Source organism: Ixodes scapularis, unplaced genomic scaffold (genome assembly GCF_016920785.2).
Source record: "Ixodes scapularis isolate PalLabHiFi unplaced genomic scaffold, ASM1692078v2 PGA_scaffold4__175_contigs__length_147842914, whole genome shotgun sequence".
NCBI classification, from domain to species: Eukaryota; Metazoa; Arthropoda; class Arachnida; order Ixodida; family Ixodidae; genus Ixodes; species Ixodes scapularis.
Window position 1 is genome coordinate 108,031,927 of NW_024609879.1, and position 26,421 is coordinate 108,058,347.

General features: G+C 43.8%; 1 protein-coding gene across 1 annotated transcript in view; it reads right to left on the reverse strand.

Annotated features, from left to right (window-relative positions):
- Nucleotides 1-7,368: 7,368 nt before the first annotated feature.
- The window catches only part of LOC8053402 (endoplasmic reticulum membrane-associated RNA degradation protein-like), a 34,415-nt gene continuing 15,362 nt past the window's right edge, over nucleotides 7,369-26,421 (reverse strand). The window contains exons 9-16 of the mRNA XM_029972497.2: nucleotides 23,299-23,328; nucleotides 22,045-22,113; nucleotides 21,184-21,354; nucleotides 20,743-20,823; nucleotides 15,521-15,681; nucleotides 10,663-10,884; nucleotides 9,307-9,420; nucleotides 7,369-7,616 (exon numbers count right to left, since the gene is read on the reverse strand). Of these exons, the coding sequence (XP_029828357.2) occupies nucleotides 7,382-7,616; nucleotides 9,307-9,420; nucleotides 10,663-10,884; nucleotides 15,521-15,681; nucleotides 20,743-20,823; nucleotides 21,184-21,354; nucleotides 22,045-22,113; nucleotides 23,299-23,328 (1,083 nt within the window). The 3' untranslated portion in view covers nucleotides 7,369-7,381. The remainder of the gene's footprint in view (nucleotides 7,617-9,306; nucleotides 9,421-10,662; nucleotides 10,885-15,520; nucleotides 15,682-20,742; nucleotides 20,824-21,183; nucleotides 21,355-22,044; nucleotides 22,114-23,298; nucleotides 23,329-26,421) is intronic.

Here is a 26,421-nt window from a genome sequence, read left to right on the forward strand (position 1 = left end):
TCTGTTTTTACCGCTCAGACATCCCACAAGTGTACGGTACTGTAGGCATTGCCAAGCAATTTCGAAAAACCGCTTGCCACCGTTCTACTGGCTCCCGACGTGCCAGATTTTCATCAAAAGTAAGCAAATGTAAAACAATGAGTTGCAAGCGTCCCAGCTGGTGCCTCAGTCACGCAATCATGTTCGCATGCATGTGAGGCAAACTTCGGCAGGCTTGCTGTTGGGCATGCTTCGTCGCGTGAGCGCAGACAACGGCTGTCCGATCGAAACCGAAACCATGCCCCTCAGTTACGTCGCTAACTTATCCCCAAAATTGTACACACAATGTAACTTTCGAGCACGCGACAAAAACAGTCCAGTGGCGCGTGCTTGCCAGGCCTGCAAACAAGGCACAAGCTAAACACACAAAACATAAAGAACCTGAGTGCGTCGATGCAAGACATTGCGAGCCAGCCTCAAAAAGTTCTTGGAGCGCTTTGTGCAACGACTGAACTCGAGACAAACACAAGCGCGCTATGCGGGTTCAGCGTGCAGACATTGCCTTCTTTGCTTTAGCTCACTTCCCTTCACCAACTTTCTATCACAGCAGATATTTCACGTACCGAGGTCCCTCACGAAAGAAGGCCCATTGAGAAAAATCTATAAATAATCAATACTTTGTTAAAGATGGATCTTTGTAGTAACGTATAATTTAAACAAGACCAGGAATGTTGATGAACATGCGGCGGTCCTTACGTTACAGTTTAGAAAGTACCAAATCTGCAGTGATGTGGGGACGGCAACATTCGACGTCGCGCGACCACGGTGACTGAAAGGCAGTGACCAAATATAGTTTTCCCACGGCCGTTGCTTTAGCTAACAAAGTAACTCCTGCCGTGCAAAAACATGGTTTCGTTTCACAGCATGACGGCATGGCTGGTACCCGGCACGCTAGCGTCGGAGTGTCTGCACACATCCGCGTCTATTGCTGAAAATATAAAAAAAAAAAAAAGAGACGAGAGACGAGACCCACAAGACGAGAGCGTGAAACGCGAGACGCCGGAAAAACCATGCAAGACTGATTGGACAATTGATGCACGGTACTTTGTGTCAGGCGGCCGCTTGTGCCACATAACACACGCCTGCTCAATTACAGTACTCAGTTTATTTCGGTTTTGAAAGGCGACCTAAATTGGTCCTTTGGCGCAGGCTTGGCGCAGATTGCCCATATTTTGGCAAAATGTAGCAGGATGTATCAGGTTTAGCCCCTTGGCGCAGTTTGGCGCAATTGGCGCAGCAATCACATCACTGACGGTGCATCGCGGGTTTCCGTGCGAATCGCTCAGAGGCATCTATTATACCTCTCTCGTGCAACCTTTCAAGTTTTTTAAACACACTCAATATTTCAGAAGTGAAGCAGTGTGTTGTCCTTTATGCACCTGGAGTAAAACTGTTATTAACCCTTTTCAAAAATACCGGCAAGCAACACTAGCGGTTATAATGAGGGAGGGGGGGGGGCACGATGCAATACCACCTAGAACACAAGGCCTGCGCGTTTCCTCCTCTAAACGTCATCACTAGTAGATCCCCTCAGCGCCCCCTAGCTAGCCCGGATGAGCAACATCGTCTGCTACATCGTCTGCTCCATCGCCTGTTTCAGTGGTTTGTGTAACAGATAATGAAACAGATGCTCACGCCGAGTGTCTCTTGCAAATATCATACGATGAAGTTAGACGTTCACGTGGAGCGTCAAATGCATGAGCGAAATCGCCTTACTGCTGCGCGAAGGGCTGAAAAGCCGTTCGTTGGACGCTGGACGCTGACACTGGACGCCATTTTCGAGGGCGCTGTTTATACCTCGGGTAGCTGCTTCGAAGCGTTCTACCACAGAACGAGCGCGCGCGCTAGAAATGCGCGTCTCAAAGCCAGGAGCGCGTGCTAGCTTGCGCTCCTGGCCGAGGGAGCGTTCGCGTGCACGTCGCAAATGCACTGGAAGCTCGCTATCAGCTCGCGCTCAGCAGTCACGCGCACAGCTGCGGCCGCAAGTGAATGCGACGCGGCCCCTACTCTCGTCAAGCTTCGGCGTGTTTGCCGCTTGGGGCAGGTCGGGGATCTACTAACGAAACGTCATGCGCAGGCCTTGTCTTCTAGGTGGTATTGTATGGTATTGCACGATGCATGTGAGTGGATTTTAGACTTCACCGCACTCCGACGAAGTACTCCTGTGTTTTTGATACGAGATGGCACATACTTCTGAAAGTAAGTTTGCTATTGTTGAAACGTCCGAGGACACTGGGAAAAACACCGACCTTTGTGATCTTTAAACTCTTCTCAAAAGTCCATCAGGCAACACTGGCAGCCACCATATTTTGGAATCATACTTTTGGTTTTTAATTTCTAGGCTAGGTGGCGCAAGCTACCGCCCGTTATAAAGAGTACAGCCGCTAGCATCAGTCCATCCATCCATTGGGCATTGCTTCCTGAGCCAAGCATGTGATTGGATCAGAGTTCAAGCCAAGAGCGCTGTGACGCTGTCGTAGCACTTGTGTCGAATACATTTGGATCTGAGCACGCGCCGAAGGCTGACACAACACAAGCGCATGCCCAAGATATGGCGGTTCCGAGAATCGACAGATTTGATGCAGGGACTACTGGTGGGCGCGAAGCTTTGAAAAGGATATATTTCCAAGTATGCCCAGAAGTGCACGGCACTTCAAAAGGACTAACGGTAATTGGATTGCCTCGCAAGATAGATACCATACTGTGTTTCAGAGCAACACGCATGTATACAGTCAACTTCAGTTAACATGACACTCGTTAATCCTAGTATATGCCCGCTTTCTGACCATGCTTTGCACTGGCCACTTATATCACAGGTATGGTACGCCAGAGAAACGCCTAGCTTGGCACAAGCTTGGCAATCCTGCTTGGGCCTAGTACGGTTTTGCTCCAGAGCGTTCAATAGTTTCAGAGTACTTCTTTTTTGTGTTTCTATTTCGTCTACATCTATTTTGCCACTTTGTTCTTAGATCTCAGCCTGTAAGGATTGCGGCTTGGCTGAGCAGGTATCATAACAGCACACGACAACAATACACACACCCAAGAGACACACAGCGCTGACTTACAACTCAATTGTATTTTTGAGTTCTGCGCGAGGAACGAGAAGGATAGCAAAACTGCTTCGTATTCTTCGTCCTCGAAATAAAACTAAATAAAGAGATGTCAGCCCGATGAAACGTTTGCCGGATTATCCCGAGAGACAGCCCATTTAAAATCGAGAGCAAATCGGATGAAAATAAGGAGTGGGCTGACTTTAGGTGAGCAATCAAGAAAGGCGTAAGAAATGCTATTTTTAGACCCTGTTTCTCTGACAAACGTTATCGCGGCGAGGGGCTATGAAGCAAAGGCGACTGTGCTTCCCAGTCAGCAGTGTGCACTTATATCCCGCCATAACTAACTAGCCGCACTTACGCCAAGGTCGTCATTGATCCAAACATTATCATTACTAAAGATAGGCTATTTTTCGGTGTGCAAAAAAAAAATGAGTAAATAGCCAAAAATAGGGGGCAGGTTATCATTCAGGGGCGGGAGGCCTTTCGAGGTATTATGGTACGCTCCTTTGGATTAGGTATATGTGATGCAGTCTAATTATTCCTCGGAATGCTCGACTTGTGCACGCACCAGAGAACACACAGCTACTGGCCAATCAGCTCTGCCGATGCAATGGGGTACACGCCAGCATCTCGAGCTAAGAACTTCGCGAAGTCAGGTCCTGAGGGGCTGGTTATTTCGCTTGGTGAGGCTAGAGTCACTATATAAGCTACGCTTCAGAGTAACGACACTTCAGCCATGGATGGATGGATGGATGCTAAATACTGTACCCTTTAAAACGAGCAATAGCTTGTGCCACCAAACCTAGATCTTGGTGCTTAAAATCGAGGTTGACAATCATCATCAGCCTTATCGGCAATCGCAGAAAACGGTTTTCCGTTCTCCAGATCCATCAAAAACAGTCCGCGACAGAGCAAAACAATATCAGCCCAGCTTCCCCGACACCGTACGTGAAGCTGAGAAAGTCGCGCATATTCGTTTCGTAACGGTTGCCACTTGTGCCCGCACTCTGCACTAGGAACCAAAATGGCGGCGCACACAATTGACAGTCGCACTCTCTCGGTTTTACTCGGTTGCAAGTGTGTGAACGGCGTTTTAGGCGAGACTGGACTATTACGAATCGCTTTAAGACAAAGACCGTCGAGCTACTCTACATACACACCCAGATGCATCGCTGCATTCAGCTCTTTTCGTCCGGTGGCCATCAGTTCATCGAGCGACGTTTCATCGACACATGATGTTTCATCGACAGATTGTTTCATCGACAAATCGTTTCCTTGGAAGCTCAGATTAGCTTTTTCCTGTAATAAGCTGTGTCAGACTGCTACCACGAAGTGACGTCAACACAGGCAGTGGTTGGGTTAACGCACACCCCATTGACACATGCGTGACGAAATGTCTTTACAGCGTGCAATTCGCGTAACGAGTATTGATGAAACGTTTGTGTCGACAAAACGTGTGTCAATGAAAAGTTCTCCACAAAACGTAATTCCATGAAACGATAGAGAGCCCTTACCATGCTCAATACGTCGGTGTTTAATGTGGCAAGCGGTTGTAGTAGTACTTTTTCTTTGCATGTTTTTGAAAGATTTGTTCTTTTTGGCCACACTGCTCAGATGACATCGGATGGAGGCCAAGAACATTAAATGTACAGGTTATACCTTCAGTACGTATCAGGTCAAGAATGGACTTCGGTTATGTTTTTGTTGCACAGAAAAAATTTAATCGTTACTACATTTTTAAATCGTTCAGCATAAAAATTTGGATGAAAAGGGTAGTGTTATTACCCCCCCCCCCCTCCTTTCTAAGGCAGCCATTGTAAAAAAGTAACTTTGTCTTTTTTTCTTTTTTTTTTTTCACATAAAGGGACCATGAAGCAATTTCTTATTCCGGCCAACTATGTGCCCAGATTCACATACTTGGGTAGTAATTCAATTACAGTAATTGAATCACTGTAATTTAATTACCTTTGGTAATTTGTAATTGTAATTAATTACTTTGGGCTAAAAGGAATTGTCATTGTAATTTAATTACTTTCTAGTATCAGTAATTGCAAAATTTTAGGCACAATTACAATTACTTTTATAAGACTTTCTGGAGCCGATGGATCTTCTCTGAAAGCCTCAGCGCTCGCACAAGCGGCCTAGCGCTCGGTGACAGACTCACACACATAGAACACGCACGCACACACACGCAAAACAAAAATAGTATTGTGTTGTTTGTTGTTTGGTTGCTTACACTGCGGGCTGGGAGACAATCCTCTTTGGAGTCTACCTCAGCGGCCCCATATGGCGCCGTCTGCGGTGTGAATAGAAATACAATACATACAATACATGCCAGAATATTGAGAAAAAAAATCGAGCTTCAGCTTTCAGCCCAGCTTTAACATTTTATATGTCTATGAATATTTTTTATCAGTTTTATACGTCCTTTTTCCAGTACTATCACATATTTGATTCTTCGTAATATTTTCAAGTTTATTCCCTGTTGGTTTTACTTCGAGTATTACCTGCATAAGTACTTTGGAGACTGACCTCGCACCTGTGAATATTGTCACCACTGATTCGGAAGCCCCCATTCGGTTCTTATATATTTCTGAGCCGTTATAACTTCAACCCAGTGCAAATAACTTACAAACCATGATGTTTGTATGTGAATGCGGTCGCATTAGGCGCGTGTAGATTTTAATTTTATATTTACCTGGCTAACAAGTCTGTCAATCCAATTTTTTCTTTAGCGGTCTGGCGTCTTCCAGCATAGGAAGTTATTTATTATTATTTATAAACAATATAAGAACGTAGTGCTTCTTTGCCCCAAACTGTCAAGTTCTATCATGAATTTAACAAAATTCATAAAAAAGAAAAGTACAATCCCTGGCAATTATGCAGCGATGCTTAAGCCTCCTCAAATATTGCGGCAAGGAATGAACACAAGTTATATGGCCCAAGTCGGGGTTGCTCTCAGAAATGAGTAATTGTAAAGTAATTGCATTACTTTTTGAAAGTAATTTGTAATTGTAATAATTGCTTTCACATAATAGTAATTGTAGTTAAACTACTTTTGAAGCAAAGAAATTGTAATTGTAATTAAATTACATTTTGAAAGTAATTTATCCATGTATGGCCCAAAATAAGCTCCTCGTGCTCAAACATGGAGCAAGTTCTCATTTGAGAGACACGCTAGCATTTAAAAAAAAAAAGTATTATTGAGGCACAAATTGTTTTTGCCTTCTAACTACTTCTGTAAAGGAGTAAATGATGATGAGACTCCTTAACAACTCCTACGTGACAATCGTTGGCTAATCGCAGAGGTTGCCGGCATCTACCAAGTATGGGGACTTCGAAATGATACCAAGTGGCTGTTTATTGAGAGATAACTGTTAATCAGGAATAAGTTTAACAAGGGATAACTGTTAACCAGCTAGGGATAAAGGTGCATTCACACGTGATGCAATCTAGTTGTGCGATAACTTTCAACGCAAAGGCAACCATCGTGAAAAAAAGCGACACGAATTGAGCAGTCACTAGCTGACCTGACTTTTTGCAATGCGATCTAGCGCAATGCGGCTGAGCCTATCAACGGCATTCAGAGCAAGAGTTTTCGAGAAGCGACTCGCTCATAGCGCACACCAGTGGGACCATCTGATTTTTTTGCGATGCGATCTAGTTGCATCCGTGACTGCTTGACATCGCTGGTGTGGACACACCTTTAGTGTTAGCAAGGGACACCTGTCGATCAGGGTTGGGCAGGAGATCGAACCATAGGGGGCGCTCCAACCCCTTTATTGTCCCCACCCCCGGTGTTTACTCAACACAAGGCCTGTGCACATGCCGACAGGCCTTATGGGCATGTCCATGTCATCTTCTACAATAGAGCGCGGGGCACAGTGTAATATAAAAAATCCTAACAATCCACGAAGTGATGTTAAGAGCCAGATCTATCCCGAAAGCAGTCAACAGAATGCGAGCTTGACCCACTTCGGCTTTTGTGCTGAGCTGGGCACCGTGCATGCTGCATTGTTCATGCAGGCCGGAGTGGTAACAAAAGAGCCCCTCCTCCCCCTCACCGGAGAACACAAACTCGAGCCAAACGCTCGAGTTTGTGTTCAACCGTGTTCGGTTATGTCAACCGAGCGCTGAGTCATTGTATTTGTTGTCCCCATTCGTGTAGTTGTAAAGTTAACCGCTTGGGGCGTCACGGTCACTCCTCCTCCCCAATAACTGTTAAGAGGAACATACCGTCATTCTTGGTCAAGATATACGACAGAACACCTCAATGGATGCAGCAAACATTATATTGTCAGTAGATCGGCATTATCCCCAGTGAAATTTCCCAGTTCTGTTTCAATGCTCAGTGTCGTTTTTGTGACAAGACCAGAGAACAATGACATCTGGCCGTCGCTCAGTGTTCGCAGTGCGTTGTCGACGTGATCGCAGCACAGCTGGCAACACTCGTCCCATCGATTCTTCGATGAAGACGTCAAGGTCCCAAAGTTTTCTGAGAACTTTAGCGTCGTCTTCAACAACCTAGGTGGAAAGAAAACAAAAGACGTAGGACTAAGAAACTCGTCCTGAACTTGTTTTGCCCTCGTGTCAAGTGATTCCCATAATTGGGCATCTTCAACCTATACTTTGTTTCATCCTATGTTTGACTGCAGTCGAACGCATGAACACATACAACCACAAACACATTAAAACTGCGAGTCACTCGGCCCTTTGCGTAAATGATTGGATCAAACAGATGCAGAACCATAATGAACACCATGACGTGGCGCTTTCGACACTGCTAATTGGTTCCATCAGCTTGGAGTGTCGGCTGTGCCCGGACTTAAGGTGGAACAAAGTATGATGCTTATCATTGTTTGATTGCATAACCGAAACATATGTTGTACTATTAAGGTTGCCAGTACAATTTTCAATTTCTAGTAGTGTCTGCTAATCGAGAACAGCTCCAATTAAACTGCTGTACAGGCAGTTCATTCAGGCCTGCGTATACTTGTCATGTCCTCGGCATCATAAAGTGTCTTTGAATAATAATGTAAGCTTTCGACATCAATTGTTCACAACTGTTGCATGAACATTGCTTGAAACTGTTTGCATGAACTGTTTAAAATTGTTGTATACATCATCTATCTGTACAGGTTTTGACATCTCACTGGTTGTTCACATCAATTTTCCATGTCAACGTCTCATGTTCACTGTTCACATCAACTCTTTGTGTGACCTCTTCACACCAACGGCTACTTTACACATCATTGTTCAATTGCTTACATTGAAATTGGGCCGAGAAAGAACAACAAAACTGCTTTTAATCATTGTTGAAGACCCTTCACTGGTGATGTTTGGGTGAATTCTAAGGGCGCTAAAAAATGTGACATTTCATTTTTGAATAAAACCTTTTTGCCTTTTCACACAAACTACAGTTTCCATGGCTATACTTCGTTTTACAATACTTGGCAAACTGTAGAGGCTGTGGCTCCCGCGACCCAATAAGGGCGCCGGAGCAAGGCACGCAATAACGCTCCATGGTCGAGGCCACGGGGCCTCATTACCGCCACAGCAACAGAGCCATCCGCAACAAAAAGTAGTTCTAGGCTTCTTTTTCTTTTAACGGCGCGATTCCATCTATAATGAGAAGATATGAAGAATAATAAACAATCACAAATTGATGAGTTCCAATTATATTTAAACTCAAAAAGTGATGCCACATCCGTATCCACTCGATTTTTTTCGCCTTGTAGCACCGTGGCCATTGGCGAGTGCGGGCGATCGCAGCCATGTAATTGGCCGTTTACGCTCAAAACATTGCACTGTGCCCTGGCATTAGCACCTGTTGCAGATTCGCGGCTAAATTGAGCATATGGTTGTCTCATGAACTGTTCCCAAAGTGCTCGCTATTCTAGCGGACGGATATGCTGCTGCGGTGGACGTTCACCCGAAGTTAGTTGGTTTCAAAGCAGACGACTCTTGGCTAGCAGACGACAGCCGATTTCTCCGGGCCTCGCGCCTTGCATTTTGCGTGGTGACACAAATGCTCCCGTGACGTTGGGTCACGTGCCTCGCTCCGACACTTTTATTGGGTGCGGGGCCCTAGCCTCCGCAGTTCGCCAAGTTATCGTGAAACGGGTTATAGTCTGAGCATGAACCTAATGGGAGCCATAGTGCATGCACCGGCTCCATTTATTATTCCTTGTCACCTTTCATTGTAGAGGCTCACCTCACGAGTTTTTCGTACTGAAGAGCGTCGAGGGTTGTCATGCCGTTTATCCTTCTAAGACAGCAACACACAATCCATAAACCAAGAGTAGCTCCTTCCCTCAGAACAGGTAAGCTGTGGAAAGGTGAGAGTCTGTTGGTAACTGTGCATATGATTAAATGCCTAGTCACAATTAATGAATGCAATGTTCTTAAAAAAAAGCATCAATCTTTTTATATTAGAGCTCCCCCATACTACACACAGTTCCCCAAGATCTGTACAATAGGGGTTGAGGAGGTGCAATGTGAGATGAGGAGTACATCTACACAACAAAAGCTGAACATACTTTATGGTATCTAGGGCCTTTTAGATTTTTAGGCTGAAAGCAGGAACCTTAGCAGACATGTATTATTCGGGCACTGTTCTGTAGGAATCCAGGGATGTGCAAAAAATGACACTGATAAGAGTCTGGAAACAAAAGTCGTAGAGTGTACTATATGCATGCTAAGAACAGCTAAAACAATACTTAATCTGTAAATGAACTGACGGAAGAGTACTCTGATAGACTGGGTGTTATTTTTTTATTTGAAACTGATTTGTGCAAAACTGATTTTATACAAAACTGATACTGCAACGCGAATTCCCTATTTGCCATTTGTTTCTTGAGCTCGGCGGACTTTCGAGGGCCAAACAACCATCACAGTCTGGTGAGTAATTAACTAAAATTTGTTAATTAACTTTTAATAGTGTCAGTGAAATAAAAATTGACTACATAAAAACAAAAAAAAAAAACTGGCTTAATATTTCTAGCTTGATTTTAAATGTGTCTAATTTCATTCTTTTGAGTGCATCAAAAAACAAAAAGTATTACCAGTGACTTTCATCTCCAGTTGTACAATGCATGGAATGCAGTATTTAGGAAGCGACTGTTTAAATGTTTTCTTAGAAAACATTAAACAGTGGTTTGGAGAGTGAAAAGCATAGTTTATTAATTTCTTCGCCAAATCTGGTGGGCAAGTTGACGTCATATGATGCAAAGGTATTGTAGCGGCTGCTGAAGTAGAGAAAGTAGAGTGTCTGCTTGAGACCGAGATCTACACAAACCGGGGACAGACTACAGAGGCATGTACTTATAATAGACATGTACTTATAAAAAGATGCCTCAACAGTATCAAGTCACGTAATATCAAAACATCATGCGATATCAATTTCCCCGTTAAATTTGGCAGGGAAATGCAAGGACGAATGGTCAAAATTTGTGGGATTAGGGGGATCCATTAGAAAGCATTTAATAATCTAAAACACTGTGCATTCAGAGAAACACGATTGCGCAGTTTCCGGAGACTGCATCAGATAGCACGTGACACGGGCACCGACCTCTCCAGCAGCCTCTTGTAGTTGTCCCTCTGCCGCGACCGAAGCTGATGCAGGCGCCATCTCTCAGTCCTCTCCAAAAGCGTCTCGTGGACCTGCCTCAGGGACCGGTGTGCTTCTTGGCAAACCTGCCTGAGCATCGTCGTCACTTCCAGCTCGCGCCTGGGCCTGAACATGGTCTGAGGACTATGCTCTGCGACAAGGGCTCCAGGGGTGGCTTCTGTCCTTCGCAAATTGAATCCGGTGAATTAGACTTTTAATTCACTACGACAGCTGCCGTATTTCGTGTACGTGAAGGTCGACCTACTTGCCTTCGCCAATCAAACCTCAGGGCTGTGAGTGCACCAACTAGCCAACCTTTCCATTCTATTACTAACCATTATCTCATTCAAAAGTTATAAGGGATTTTCTGAAAATTTTAATGGGAAAAAGGGGCCAGTACTCGGTAACTGGTGCCATTTGGCTTCAAATGTTATTCAACAAGTCTTTCGGCCATCCTTTTCCCATTGAAATTTTCAGAAAATTACTTATAACTAAGATAACACTCATTCTCCTCCCAAAGGCAGAGAATGAGCGCTATCTTAGTCTTAGTATCATAGTCTTAGTATGAGCTTTTGGTGATGCATAGATTAATTTAGAGCTAAAAAAAACCACTAGGGGAGGGAATTTTTTCGAGTGAACACCCTATACATTGCAACACATATGAGGCATCTTTCAAGCTGTGTAGTTAGGCGAGCTAGTGCATGATGCGAGTAAATAAAAAGGTGCAGATAAAGACACGGGAACAAATGAAAGACACACACAAACAGTGCAGTGTTTGTGTCTTTCCCACTTGTCCACGTCTCTTCATTTGCACTGTTCAATTCATACTCGGTGAATAAAAGCAAAAGCAAACCGAAGGTGATAACTAAAAGATTTAAGAAATACAAGTCACCCAAATATAAGTTGGCTCTTAAAGTAATGAAATAAAAACTCGAGGAAAATAATTAAAACGAACTAATAATATAAGTCAACTCTAATTTGTAAAGTGGAAAGTATGGAAATTACCGGTAAAATTAATTTCGCAGCATCCCTCGTAACACTAGCTAAAATGTAAAGGCCGGCTCACACACTTGAGTTTGCTTACGACCGAGTTGTTGTTATCTCTTACGACGAGAGAACAGACTGACACGCTGGCACTTTCCATGGGCTAGCTTTAGAACTCCATTTCATTAGAGCAAAGGTTTTTCGGTATATGCAAGATCAAATGTCCACACTAGCTATGAGGAATTGTTGTTTATGACATTGTCAAAAAATTTTTTTAAGCCATTAAAGAATAATGCGCACAAAAAAAAAGAAAATACACGGATATCGCAAGCATTTCACGGCCGTCCAATTGATGGCATCAGTGCATCCTCTAGTCATAAGAGACTGCACAAGGTCGTAAGCAGTCTCAAGTCTGCAAACTAGCCTTAACTCAACAACCGCGCTTGCCAGGCCATTGTTCAAACTTCCAGAAAGGTCAATCACATGCTTCTATGACATGGCACTTGAGCTGCGTCGCACATATCAAGCTTGGCCACCTTGGTGGCTCAAAGGCAAAGCGTCGGCCTACAGATCCCATGGTAGAGGGTTCGAATCCTGGCCGAGGTACCCATAATTTGATGAAAGCTTAATGCAGAGAAGGCACCATGTAACTGAGCTTTCGGTTGCACATTAAAAGATCCCCAAAAGGTCGAAATGAATCCTCAGTCCTCTGCTGGGACGTGCCAGATGCCTATCATTGGTTTGGCATGCAAAACCCCTAAATTTGACTTTGATGGATAAAGCTTCACTGCTTCGCACCAGAGCTTTCAAGTCAAGCTCCACTAAACCATACCAGCTCTTCCCTGAGCTTCACCGCTTCCCACCGGCACTCCGTCAAGTTTCACCACATTGCACAAGCACTCTCGTGTCAGGCTTCATCACTTTGCATTGGCACTTTTACATCAAGCTTCACTGCTTTGCACCAGTGCTCTTGAATCAATCTTCACCACTCTGCATTAGTGCTCTAGCATCAAGCTTTGCTTTACACCAACGCTCTCGCGTCAAGCTTCATTGCTTTGCACTGGAGCTCTTGCGTCACACTTCGTTGCTTCGCACCAGTGCTCTCACGTCAAGCTTTGCTTTACACTGACACTCTTGCATCAAGCTTTACCGCCTTGTACCGGCGCCCTCGCATCAAGCTTCACTGCTTTGCATCGGCGCTTTCCCGTCAAGCTCCACCAATCCTCACCAGCACTTTCGCATTGGGCTTCACCACTTCGCATCAGCGCTCTCATTTCAAGTTTCACCCCTTTCCACAAGTGCTCTTGTGTCAAGCTTCACCACGTTGCACCGGCGCTCTCAAGTCAAGCTTTACAGCTTCACACCGGCGCTCTCGCGTCCAGCTTCACCACTCTGCATTGGTGCTCTCGCGTAAAGTTTTGCTTTACACCAACGCTCTCGCGTCAAGCTTCACTGCTTCGCACCAGCACTCTCGAATCAATCTTCACCACTCTGCATTAGTGCTCTAGCATCAAGCTTTGCTTTACACCGACACTCTCACATCAAGCTTCATTGCTTTGCACTGGACCTCTTGCGTCACACTTCGCTGCTTCGCACCAGTGCTCTCGCGTCAAGCTTTGCTTTACACTAACACTCTTACATCAAGCTTCATCGCTTTGTAACGGAGCTCTCGTATCAAGCTTCACTGCTTTGCATCGGTGTTTTCCCAACAAGCTCCACCAATCTGCACCAGCACTTTCACATTGGGCTTCACCACTTTGCATCAGCACTCTCATTTCAAGTTTCACCCCTTTGCACAAATGCTCTTGTGTCATGCTTCACCACGTTGTACCGGCGCTCTCACGTCAAGCTTCACAGCTTCACACCGGCGCTCTCGCATCCAGCTTCACCACTCTGCATTGGTGCTATCGCGTCAAGCTTTACTTTACACCGACGCTCTCACGTCAAGTTTCACCGCATTGCACCGGCGCTCTCACGTCAAGCTTCACAGCTTCACACCGGCGCTCTCGCATCCAGCTTCACCACTCTGCATTGGTGCTCTCGCGTCAAGCTTTACTTTACACCGACGCTCTCACGTCAAGTTTCACCGCATTGCACCAGCGCTCTCACGTCAAGCTTCACAGCTTCACACCGGCGCTCTCGCATCCAGCTTCACCACTCTGCATTGGTGCTCTCGCGTCAAGCTTTACTTTACACCGACGCTCTCATGTCAAGTTTCACCGCATTGCACCGGCGCTCTCACGTCAAGCTTCCCAGCTTCACACCGGCGCTCTCGCATCCAGCTTCACCACTCTGCATTGGTGCTCTCGCGTCAAGCTTTACTTTAAACCGACGCTCTCACGTCAAGTTTCACCGCATTGCACTGGCGCTCTCACGTCAAGCTTCACAGCTTCACACCGGCGCTCTCGCATCCAGCTTCACCACTCTGCATTGGTGCTCTCGCGTCAAGCTTTACTTTACACCGACGCTCTCACGTCAAGTTTCACCGCATTGCACCGGCGCTCTCACGTCAAGCTTCACTGCTTCGCACCAGTGCTCTCGCATCAAGCTTCACCACTCTGCACTGGTGCTTTTGCATCAAGCTTTGCTTTACACTGACACTCTTGTGTCAAGCTTCACCGCGTTGCACCGGCACTCTCGCGTCAAGCTTCACTGCTTCGCACCAGCGCTCTCGTGTCTAGCTTCACCGCTCTGTGCTCGAATAGGCGGATGACACACAGGAGCACCTTCGTTAGCTTGAGGCACATGGAGTCCACCTCTAACATTAAAGAATGGTATCAAAAAATGACCTATACTCAGATAAATAGCTACAGTAAGCAACAGAATGCATGACATTGTTAGCAGTTCTATAATTTTGTGAACTGGTCCAGTAATAAAATGGAATCATGATCGGTTATGACAGGATGTCAGGTCATTTATTCCAATGAGGGATACAAGCTCTGAAGACCAAGAAAAAAAGGAAAGTTTCAGTGCATGACTGAAATCGAGCCATCTACCGGGCAATATTTCATACGGGTGCCGTAAAACTGGCAGGCTATATTTTCATAAATTGAAAAATGAAAATTGGTCAGGAACATCCTTAAAAATACAACATCGCAATACTTTCCATCTTTTTTGGAGAAAAAAGGATTGATACTTGTCTCTTTAAGATGATACTAGTACTGGGAAAATAAAATCGAGCTAGAGATGGATGAGGTCTGCACATCTACTGTAGTCTCCCACAGAGAATGTAGAGGTTAATCACCATCATCTACAAAAGGGGCACTACCCATGATGAGGCACCAATAATGTTCAAACCCAAGACAGCGGACAGCACAGATATAAGGCATGACATTATTGTGCTTGGAAGTCCAGCGCAGATCAGAAATCAAGCCCCAACGTTACTGGTGCGTCGTTCTTTATTGGCCCCTTTTATTGAATGGCAACAATCACCTGCCCCGTGCTCCGAGTGAAAGATGTTGGCTTTGCTACACTTCATAACTTACCTATACAGAATTGTAACTTTAAGTTGCATTTTTTTTCTATGATCTCAGGAACCATAATTACACTTCAGATTATCTTTTAGAAGCGTGCATTCTTACTAGGGCAGCTCAACAGATAATTTGAGAAACAATTACAATTTTTGAAAATATTAAATTTCTTAACCACTATTAATATAACAGGTAAAAATTAAAAATAAGTAAAAAAGTTTTGATATTGGTGCTGAGGTCTTTTCTGTAAATTATGCTATGTGGTAATTGACATGATAACACATTAAACATTTATTCTCTGCACATTAGAACCCTCATCCATTTTTAAAAGCAAGACAAAAAACATACAACAAAAACTGCAATACCTCAGATGCACCGGCAGGCTGATGTCAAACTTGGACATCAAAAGTAAAATGCAATGTTTGGCGGGCTTTCCCAAAGGGTCCCAATGCACAGAAGGATCTCCAAGTTTTTCTTGTACAATAAACTCTTCCCAGGACTTGAGAGCTTCAATGGTATTGAGAACCTATTAAAAGGAAAAAGGAGCACAAGCATGTAACTTGCTGCTTACCCTCCAGCCAGCTGTATTAAAGGAATACAGAACCGAAACTTGAAATATACCTCTAAGCTCAGAAATAAGTTAAACGTGATCAACTCTATATGCTAACAACAATCACATGTTTGTATTTTGAACGGATGGCTATACTTTTCGTTCCAAAGGACAGGTTCCAGGGAGCGCTCCAAGAGGGCTATCGGAGAGCACGACGCATCACGGATGGACGTGACGTCAACTGGTCCAGCACGGGCAAAGCTGCTTGGGGGCTGGCATGGTCATGAGCTCCGCCACTTGGCGTCGTCGACGCGTTACAACCTGGCCATTTTAGTTGCCACTCCCCGCAGGAGTTGAATAGGATGGGAGAGAAGGGAAACCCGGTTCGACAAGGCTCGCGCGCACGCAGCTTGTTGCAGTACTTCTGTGGAGCGGCGATGCTTTTACGTTGAGAGTGACGTAACGACATTCGGATTATTTCTTTTAAATAATATCTTGGTGCGTTTTTGACCAAAGAAGTTGGTGTCTCCATGGTGCAGCCAGAACGAGGTTGAACTTTAGACAATAAAACATGCACTAGAACTTTGTTGCAGGATCCCATTAAGGTTGACAAAAAAATCTGAGGCTTACGACCAGGCGGGCCAATTTGTAATGCGAGCGGCGTGAAATGCCAAACAAGCCCGTGCCAAAAAGCTAAAGATAATCAGGGCTCTGTGTTTTCGGGGTTTAAAGAGAGAAAGAGAAAGACAGAGAGAGAGAGAAATTAAATGAAGGCTGTGGAGAGCTTGGCAGTTTGGGGTTCATATTTCTTCAAATTTGGGAGTGTTTTTTCAGGGTTTATTTTTTTCTGAGATTCAGTGTTTGTTTGTTTTGGTGGCGACTGTCAGTGCTGGACAAAAGAATCCACATATTTTGAGTCTCACGCTAAAAAAAAAGGGGGGGGACTGTAATTCCTAAACTCCGGAAAACATCTGCAGGGCCCGAAGACTCGAAAAAAGTCCCAGTACCGATAAGAGAAACAGACGAGACAAGTGGTGTGGACCCCAAGAATGTGACTGCCTCGCAGATAGTTCAGTACGGGTTATGTCTCCGGTCGGCAGAAGACAAAGCCGTACCGTAATACCCCTAGAGATGGCCCACCCTCGAAAAAAAGCTTGGCCCAACTTTTGGTGAGATTTGCTGCATTTTTTTCAAAAACATCAAAAGATATCTTAGTTCTGGTTATTGCATTGCCCAATCCCATGGTGACCTTGGTGGAAATATTGTTGGTTAGCTACGGTGGTAGATAAGTGAACGTTGCTGACCGAGAAGCACGGACATCTTTGGTTCGTCACCTCTCGCTGCGACGACAAGTTTGGCGAGTCACATAATCTAAATATGGCATTTTTTTCAACACTTCTTTGATTGCATGCCGAAAGTTAGCCCACTCTTTATGTTCACCCAATTTGCACTTGATTCTAGGTGGGCGATCTCACGGGATATTACGGTAGATGAGGACTTCGGCCTGCGAATCCTGGAATATCCTTATTCGAGAATAACTCCAATTTGGGTTTTCTTTTTCTTTTTTTCATAGCAGGAGCTGTTAGTGGTTTATTCCCCGATTTTTTGACAGCGTGAGCATAAAGGAAAAGTTTCCCCGCTAAATTTCGCGGAAAAAGTGACGTCATGTGACCTATGCACCAAATCAGTCTCCCTGTTGCGTAAAAATTGACATCACGTGACCTACACACCAATTCAGTTTCTCCGCTAAATTTGGTGGGAAAATTTATGTCACGTGACCTGACATTACAACACCAACAGACAAATTCAGTTTCCCCGCTACATTTAGCGCAAAAATTGTCGTCACATGACCTATCTACCAATTCAATTTCCCGCTAAATTTGGCGGGAAAACTAAATTTGTTTGTAGGTGTTGTGATGTTGTGTCACGTCACATCACAATCATGCTGCCACTGTCGAAATGCGTCATGGCGTGTAATCGTTGCACATTTTTTGTTTTTTCACCAGATTTTGGTAAAACCGCGGTGTGGGGGTTACTTTCCGAGGTTTATCTAGGGATGCCGCGAACCACCCCAGGTTCGAATTCGAAAGGTTTCAATATTTTTTAACCGAACTGATGTTCGATTTCGAAAAGTTTCGATATTTTCGACCGTAGGAAGGTTCAAATTCGAAAAAGTCTCAACTTTCCAAAATCGTAGGGTTTCGAAATCGAAAAGTTCGAAGCTTTCACGGTTTCTAAAAGTTTGGGTTCGATTATTTCGAATATTTGTTTACTTGAGGTTCGATAAATTCGAAGATTTTGAACTTCCCTAATTTGAAATTCGAGAGATTTGAATGTTTCAAATTTCTTTGGATCTAAAATTCAAAAAATTTGAACGTTTCGATTTTTAAAGACATACAGTTTGATCAATTCAAAGATTTTGAATTTCTTTCTACATAAAGTTCGAAGGTTCGATTCTCTTTTAATGCTAAATTCGAAAAAAAAAAAGAAACTTTGAAGGTTTCCAATTTATTTGAAGTCCAAGTGCGCAAAGTTCGAAGTCCGGTTTTCATGTTCCGCCACAGTTTCAGTTTCAAATAATGTTTTCACGCCTCACTGGTTTTCACGAAATCAGGTTTAGAAAAGTTTGGGTGTGATATTTAGACTGCGCGAAGTTGGTCAGGACGACGAGTGCCCCGGATGTGCTGGAATATTTGCCAGTGCAGTGACGTGTAACAATAGATCAGTAATTGTGACTGCCAGCCCGGGGTGCTCATTAACGTGCATTACGAAGTAGTGATCCTACGAACGCACTGTTTAACGATACTCACCCAGTTCAAAACGGCCAGGGGCAGGCAGGTGGTTGAGGTTCAGAAAAACCTTGAAGTGATCTGGCAAACTGCCCCCCTACCCCCTTGCATGCTGGTAGTAATCCGATCGAACGCCGCCCGAGTGACACTGGCATATAGTAAGTTTAGTTTGTACCTGATGCAAAATCCTGAGACTGGGAATGAAATTTGAAAGAAAAAGTGTAAGCAGACAGAAAAAAGGGGACAGGACAACGTCTCAAACTCAACTCAGCTGAAAACTCAGCTCAGGACATCTCAAACTCAACTCAGCTGAGTTTGAGACGTTGTCCAGTCCCCTTTTTTCTTTCTTCTTACACTATTTCTTGCGAATTTCATTCCCAGTCTCGGGATTTTGCATCATGATCAACATACACCAGCTCGTCTGCACCTTGACGATTTTTTTGTTTGTAATTGCTTTGGAGGTTTATTTTCTGGCGCTGAAGAAACGTCAAACAAAAAGCACAGAAGCTGATGCAACTTGAGGTCGAGGAGAGTTCTACCATACCAGTGGCGTCAGAAGAGGAAAAACGGGGGTGGGGGGGGGGAGGGAGGGGGAGGGAGGGGGAGCTTCCGTCTCTCCCCCGCCCCCCTCCCAGATATTTCGGACTGTTAAAGAAAACAATACGGGGAAAGAGGGCACGGTCGAGCTTATTTTAATCTGAAATTATTTATGCATATGTATAGCTACTGTCGCTCTTCACTGCATAAAAGATTGCGTAGATGGTCATTGTTAAGGCCGGTTCTCACATGCAGCGAAATGCTGATGTAACGCTGCTCACGTGCCGTCAGTTACTTATCGTCTGCCATGAGCAACAGTTGTGACGGTGCGATACAAAGCTGGTGAACGCTCCCGTCGGCACGTGCTTAGCACGAGGTCAGCGCTACGCTTCTAGCGCTCCGCTGCATCTGTGAACAGGCCTTTAGAAACTCATTGTCAGCTACTCGTCACATGCTCGGTGGCTCAAAAGTTCAAAGCTATGTCTTTTCGACCTAAATAACTGTGCCATTGGTAAAAAATAATCAATAAATAAACATAACAATAGATGCAAAAATAAAAAGCTGGAGAGAAAAAAATAAACTACCAAGAACCCACCGGAAGTGTTGTATTCTTGCATATTCAGAGGCCCAGAACTATGAAACAAACTTCTCCAACCAAAATGTGTACAGGCCAAAAGAAACACGTTCCAAAAACGTAAAATGAGGAAAAAAAAATATTTTTTTTTTATGACGCGCTGAGCTTGAACAATTTTAGAAATCTTCCCCATGAGTTAATTTATTCCTCAACGTGAAAAAAACAATAAATACATTATTTTGTATTCTGCAAATGGTAATGATATGATACTGTCTCTGGTGTTAATTTAAATGCGATACCCAAACAATGTAGACGAAAAAAATTACCAAGTTTAGGGCATAATTGTTTGTAGGTACATGTTTGAATATTTATTCGAAACTCGTTTTGAACAACAATAATCTTAAGACGACACTCACCTAGGCTATATATAGATCATTCTTAAAAAGTTTAACATCTCTACTATAAATAGCTTCGGCTATAGCGCGCTTCAAATATATGGCACAAATGACAATTGTCAAAAACCCGTCGTCCTTCCTCGCTCCTTCGGGAATCTATTTTTCTAAAACCAAGCATGCCAGATGATTGAAATAAATGGCATTGTCTTTCGCAAGGAATGCAACACCCCATGTAAAATTGCGAAAAAAAAAATTATGAATGTACCTCACTGCTTGAATCCAAATGAAACCGCCCGCCGGTCTTTCGAAGTTAGTCGAAATTTTGACTTTTCAGGAATCGAGAGTTCAACAATTTTCGAATTCTTTAGATTAATAAGTTGGAAAGTTCGAAAATTATCGAATTTCTTAGCGTAGGAAGTTCGAAAGTTAAAAAAACTTCGAACTTTTTAGTGCAAGATGAAGTTCGAAAATCATAGAATTTTTTTGTCTATCAAGTTCGAAAGTTCAACAAGCATCGAATTTTGCAGCGTAATAAATTCGAAAATTCGAAAAGCAACGAACTTTTTAGTTTAATACGTTCGAAAATTCGACTTCCGTCGAATTTCTCAATATGGAAAGTTCAAAAATTCGAACTTTCCATATTGAGATATGGAAAGTTTGAATTGCAGTAATAAATACTGGAAACAAGGAACCCCACCTATAACCCATTTTGTTTTAAAAAGAGACTTTTGAGAAGACTCACCTTTTTTCTCAAAAGCTGGATCGGATGAAAATGTGAATGATATGAGACGGCGACGGACCTCAAGGACCCCAGGGTGCTGCACTGTGAGGTAACAAAATATAATCTAGCAAAAACTGATTGGTTTAGAGCCTGAAAAGTATTAATAACCTATCATTGGCTATAAATCACTGAAATATGATATTCAAATTTCGTTTGGCTCGGTGCTGAAAATCATTGACTTCTTTCGGAGGCACTCAAATTTTCAAGCCAACAGATACATAAACTTCTCTCAATCCTAAGATACATATCTGACACTTCCAAACAAACGCAACGGATTGCACAAGGACTACTGTACAAAAATGTTCCAAAATCATTCATCTAAAATATAGCTAGCACAATATTTGTTCTAGGCCATACAAGAAAAAAAAACCAAAAACAAATGGGGTGTCGAGTTTTGCTTACCATCTGAAGTTCGTGGTTCTCGCAAAGCGAAATCGCGCAAGTGGCGGCCACCGCGTTGAACAAATGTATCAGGAGAGGTTTGCGGATCGAAGACAAATCCGCTTCGCCGTGGCTGATGCGATCCCTCAGCCGGGGACCTTCAAGGTATGCAAACAGATCCAGATAGATTTCCTGCAAAAGATTAAACCCCTCAAACTATCTAGGAGTGTGCGTATGAGGGTATGCAGTTATATTCCCAACGGGAGTGTTGGTAAAGTATAGTACTATATTTTATTCTTTCGGTTATTGGGTATGGAATGTTTGAAAGTTGTTAATTGTTAAAATATTCCTTCAACGAAAACGCACTTGCCTTTTTTTTTCTCTTTTCAAATGTGCTTGAATAGTTTTAGTTTTGTTTTGAAAATAACATGAAAACATTTACTGTCGACTTGCTCGGAAAATGTCCTATGCCACGACAGTTGGTATATGTTAAATTTGGTGTTCTTTTTTCCATGAAGTTCAACGTAAAAAGCACTACAATAATGTGTAACGTAACAATGCATCTCAGTGGGCACATCTGAATGTACTTTTCATTGGAACTGCGATCCTTCACCTCACATTCCCGCGTTTGTTTCGAAGCCTCCAGTCTCTGAACATGAAACCAAGTTCTTCATCCCAACAAATAAACATTAATCTATGAATTCATGTTTCAACAATGTTCAACATCAATGATAGTTTGGAAATTTTTAACACAACAATGCATGAACAAAATTTTGACAGCACTCAGTTGAAATAATAAGAACAAAGTCCCCAGAACATTGTAAAATGCAAAACATTTTTTAAGCATCTGTACCAGATGAACTTCTAGGGCAGCAAACTTACAAAATGGGAATCTCCTAGAATTTTCCTGAGCGCATTGCAAGTGCGATCGTCGGTAAACTCGGCAAGCACCTGAAACGTAAAAGAAGTAGAAATTCAGACAAGCTGGTGTACAATATCACCATTTAATAAAAAAAAAAAGGTATGAATAAACGATGAACAAGTCTACGTAGTTTGCCATTATTTTTGTTTGTTTCGCAGCTTTGTTTCCCGGCACGTCGCATCGAGACAATGCGCTTTTAAAGGGGGGAGTAATGCCACGCGCATTGGCGAGTAAGCGCTTGCGTGGCCGAGTGGTTACCGCGCTTGACTGTCGCGTGGAAGGTGTAAGTTCGATTCTAGTCAGCGGACTGTACTTTTATTTACTTTTTCAACTTGCCCTTCTCGTAAGTTCGAGAACATTCTCGTCTGATCGAGTTCCGAATGTTCTACGCATAGAAAATTCTACGCCGAATGATCCAAAAACCCACGAGGGTACATAAGGGACTCTGCAGGGCGAGCGGAGTCAGTCTCGTCCAAGTGCTCGGTCCTGCTGTTACACTGCCATCAACGCCCGCGACGCTCTATTGTTATCTTCTGTTTCTTTTTTGTTTTGGGCACAAGTTCACCCCATTAAACATTTAGTTTCTTCAGTTATTCGCCACCTCATCATTTGTCATTCGTGACAATATCGGTTTCCGTGACAGGCAAGATTGTAGCGGGTTCCCGCGTCTTTATTGCACCATGAAACTTGAATCTGCCGCGTCTGCTATCTGCGGTATATTTGTTCCCGTGAGATGCGAGTTCTCGGCGGGTTTCCGAGAGTCCTTTGCATCGAGAAACACGAATCTGCTGCGTCGGCCACTTGCGGTATCCTTTCCCATGACACAGGAGTTTGTAGCGAATACCAGCGTGTTTATCGCATCGTGAAACCCGAATTTCCCGTGTCAGCGATCTGCGGTATCAGTTCCCGCGTCATGTGGTTTGTAGCGGGTGCCCCGGTGCTTATCATTAATTTTTTATAATGCAGTGGCATCCCCAAAGATAGCCCACCCCATGTCTTTCACCATTTCTCTCTTTATTTTGGGAGGGCGTTCTTACGGAATTTTACGTATACCTTTCCCTTCCCCTCCCAATGAACGGATCCTCCTCTTACCTCATCTCTGCCGATCCACAAGAGGTTCACGAAACATCAATGGTTGAGAACCACTGGTTTAAGGCATGCGCCATCTAAGAAACAGGCCACGAAAATTTATGGAGTTTGACGAAAGCACTGACCTCATCTAATGTTGTATACAATGTCGACATCTGTAAAAAAAAAAAAGCATGATCAGACAAAAGCAAGAAAATACAAGAGATGTTGCAGTTCTACGCTGTTGCCCTCCGGGGCAAGACTGTAGTTCCGAGATTCGCCCCAAGATTCCACCTCGAATTCAGGCAGAGTAAATAGGTCAGTTTCTTTCAGCCAGGGTGCACTGTGGCGTCTGCAAGACCCGACCACAAAAAAGACGCTGCAGCCACTGCTATACTCCGTTTCACCTCATGTTGTACCGCAGCAAAGGCTAGACGTGCGAGCTCATAGCGTTGGCAGCTGCCCTTGGTGCACGAGAGCTTGTGCCGCCGAGATGTGCTTTAGAGCAAGGAGCTCACGCTTATAGCCTTTACTGCGGTACAACACAAGGTGAAACAGAGTATAGCATCCGCGATACGCAACCATTTAGCGCCGATATCAAGCAGCGTCCTAGCGTCGCATCGTACATGTCTGTCGGCGTTTGTCCATCCATCCATCCGTCCGGGAGAAAAATAAATATTTGAGTGAATGAAAGGACAGACTCTCAGTATCCCATCAATACGTTGTATTGATTTTCTTTCCGCCTTCTTTGTTCTCGCTGTTTCGTTTCAAATAATTGTATCAGTGTGGGCGTGCGTGGTGATGCACAATCAAAACCATAGAGCTATTATAATAATCTAGAGCAGTGGTTCTCAAGCACAAATGAGTTGGGGACACCCTGGGGACCTGCCAAAGTGATGGGGAAGCCCATGCCAGTGGGGGAAGGGGAGAGGGAGGGGGAGGGTATAATAAGACAAGTAATTGCAGTGTGAAAAGGGCATCTTTTACTGCTATAGACAGAGGTGAGAAGCATTGAGTAAAAGGATGAATGGATGGATAGACGGTAACGACTGTACTCTTTGGAAAGGGGCGGTAGCTTGCGCCACCTAGCAAAAGCCAACAAAAACTTTATTTTCAAGAAAATAAGGGGCAGGGGGTTGAGGGTTGAGGCAAAGGCTTGGCGAACCCCAGAAATGGCTTTGTGGAACCCCATTTGAGAACCCCTGATCTAGAAGGAAAGGTCCCATGCATGCTGGCCGCTTCAGAACAGCGGAGCATATACACAGACACCAATGGTTCCGATGTGACCTTATTACTCGTGACGGTTTCATATACATAAAAGAAGCAGGAAAACATTGCTTGCAAGGTCTGAATCTAGTACTTTCTGTAAGTAGTGATGAGCCAAACTTTTGCAAAATCTGAAATTTGGTGCCGAATCTCGGGATTCTACACATCCGAATATTTGCCAAAGTTTCGCGAAAATCCGTCAAAGATTCAGCAAAAGACGTAGGGTTGTCAAACATGATTAACTGATTTTTGTATTATTTTAGTGAAAAACATTTAAAAGTGCCCAGTAGAACAAATTAAATAAACATTGGCATGGCAATTGCTAAATAATGTGATATTATAAAGTAATAGTTTATCAGTGTCATTTCTGCGTGTTTATTTGCAAAATAACAGTTACTTCAGTCATGGTAAGCGCAGGTACGCGGTGGCATCCGGTACGCCCGTGTAGCTGGTTTAGTTTGTTTCTGAACTTTATCAATGCAAGTCTGCAAGTGTGAGCATTAGGGCCGGTGGTCCTGCAGGGTAACATGGATACTTTCGTTTTCTGCGTGTCGCAATAAATCCGCCGACTGAGCCCCCACCAGAAGTATGCAAGCATTTGAATATTGCGCCAGTTTTGCATGCGTCGATAGGTTGTAAACTGTTTAGGAACGTGCCACATAGAAGTTTCGGATGTGCAGGAATGAGTGCTTTTGTTTTGTGTTTAAAATTATATGAAGGTGCTTAAACCGATATCAAAACCAAAAATGCAAAATGCACGCTAATAAAAAAAAAACTTTTTTTTGCATTAATTTTTATTTTTGGCAAACGGCACGTCGCTAGAATTGTGAGGTGGGTCTTTGAACATACTTCTTAGTCAATGCTGCAACTTTCTCCTAGTATCACAAAAAAGAGTGTTATTCTTAGGCACATGAACAGCTTATCTGGTAATGAAAACGTAAATATGTAAGTTTAGTAGACTTCACCAGTTCCACATGTGGCAATCATGTTTCCACCCGCGTTGTTTAAGACAGTACGCTATTATTTAAGATAACTGCCCTGCCCGCTTGTATATTGCACAGTGCGAAGCCTGCATGATATTTAGCTCTTGTCCAAAAAACAGATAACGACCACCTTGGTATACTTTGCTGCAAAATTGAGCTGTGCCTACCGCCGCTTTCGAATGCGTATATATAACCGTGCAGAAACATTGTTATCCGACATCCTTGCCATTGTCCCTGGTTACCTTTCGTCACGTTCGTGCAGTAGCTGCCGCCAGCCGATATTGCCGGCACTGCGGTTGGTGCACGCGCACAGACGTATGCCAAATCTTTGCTGTATTTTTCTCCAAAAGTTTGGCAAGTGCTGAATTTTGCAGAATCCGAACATAAAGTTGACGAGCACTCTAACAACTTCAACTTGTCGTGGCAAAAACAAACATGCCTACCCTATCATCTGCTTTCTTTCTTTACTTTCCTGTCGCTTTCTTTTTAGAGCGCAGCTCTTACCCGCCTGTTTCTGCGTATAACGGCGTCAACATAACTGCACGCTTTGCATTATGAAACATTGCAGACCAATACACAAATTCAATTCTCTGCTAAATTTAGCGAAGAAACTGAATTGGTGTGTATGTCTGTGATGTCCCATAATGTGACACTACGCATTCAGTTTTCCCGCTAAATTTAGCGGTAAAACTGATGTCACATGACCTCAACACCACTTCAGTTTCCCCGCTAAATTCAGAGGGAAATTAAAGTGGTGTTGAGGTCACGTGACGTCAATTTTGCTGCCAGATCTAGAGGAGAAACTGAATTTGTCGATGGGTGACATGACACGAAGTCATGTGATGTCATTTTCCCCGCTAAGTTTAGCAGGGAAACTAAATTGGTGTTGAGGTCACGTGGCATCAATTTTTTAGCTACATTCAGTGGGGAAACTGTGGGAGGAGGGGAGGGTATGGAGGAGGAGAGGGTATGGAGGAGGAAAAGAGAAGGTACGGAAGAGGAGGAAGGGAAGAGGAGAGG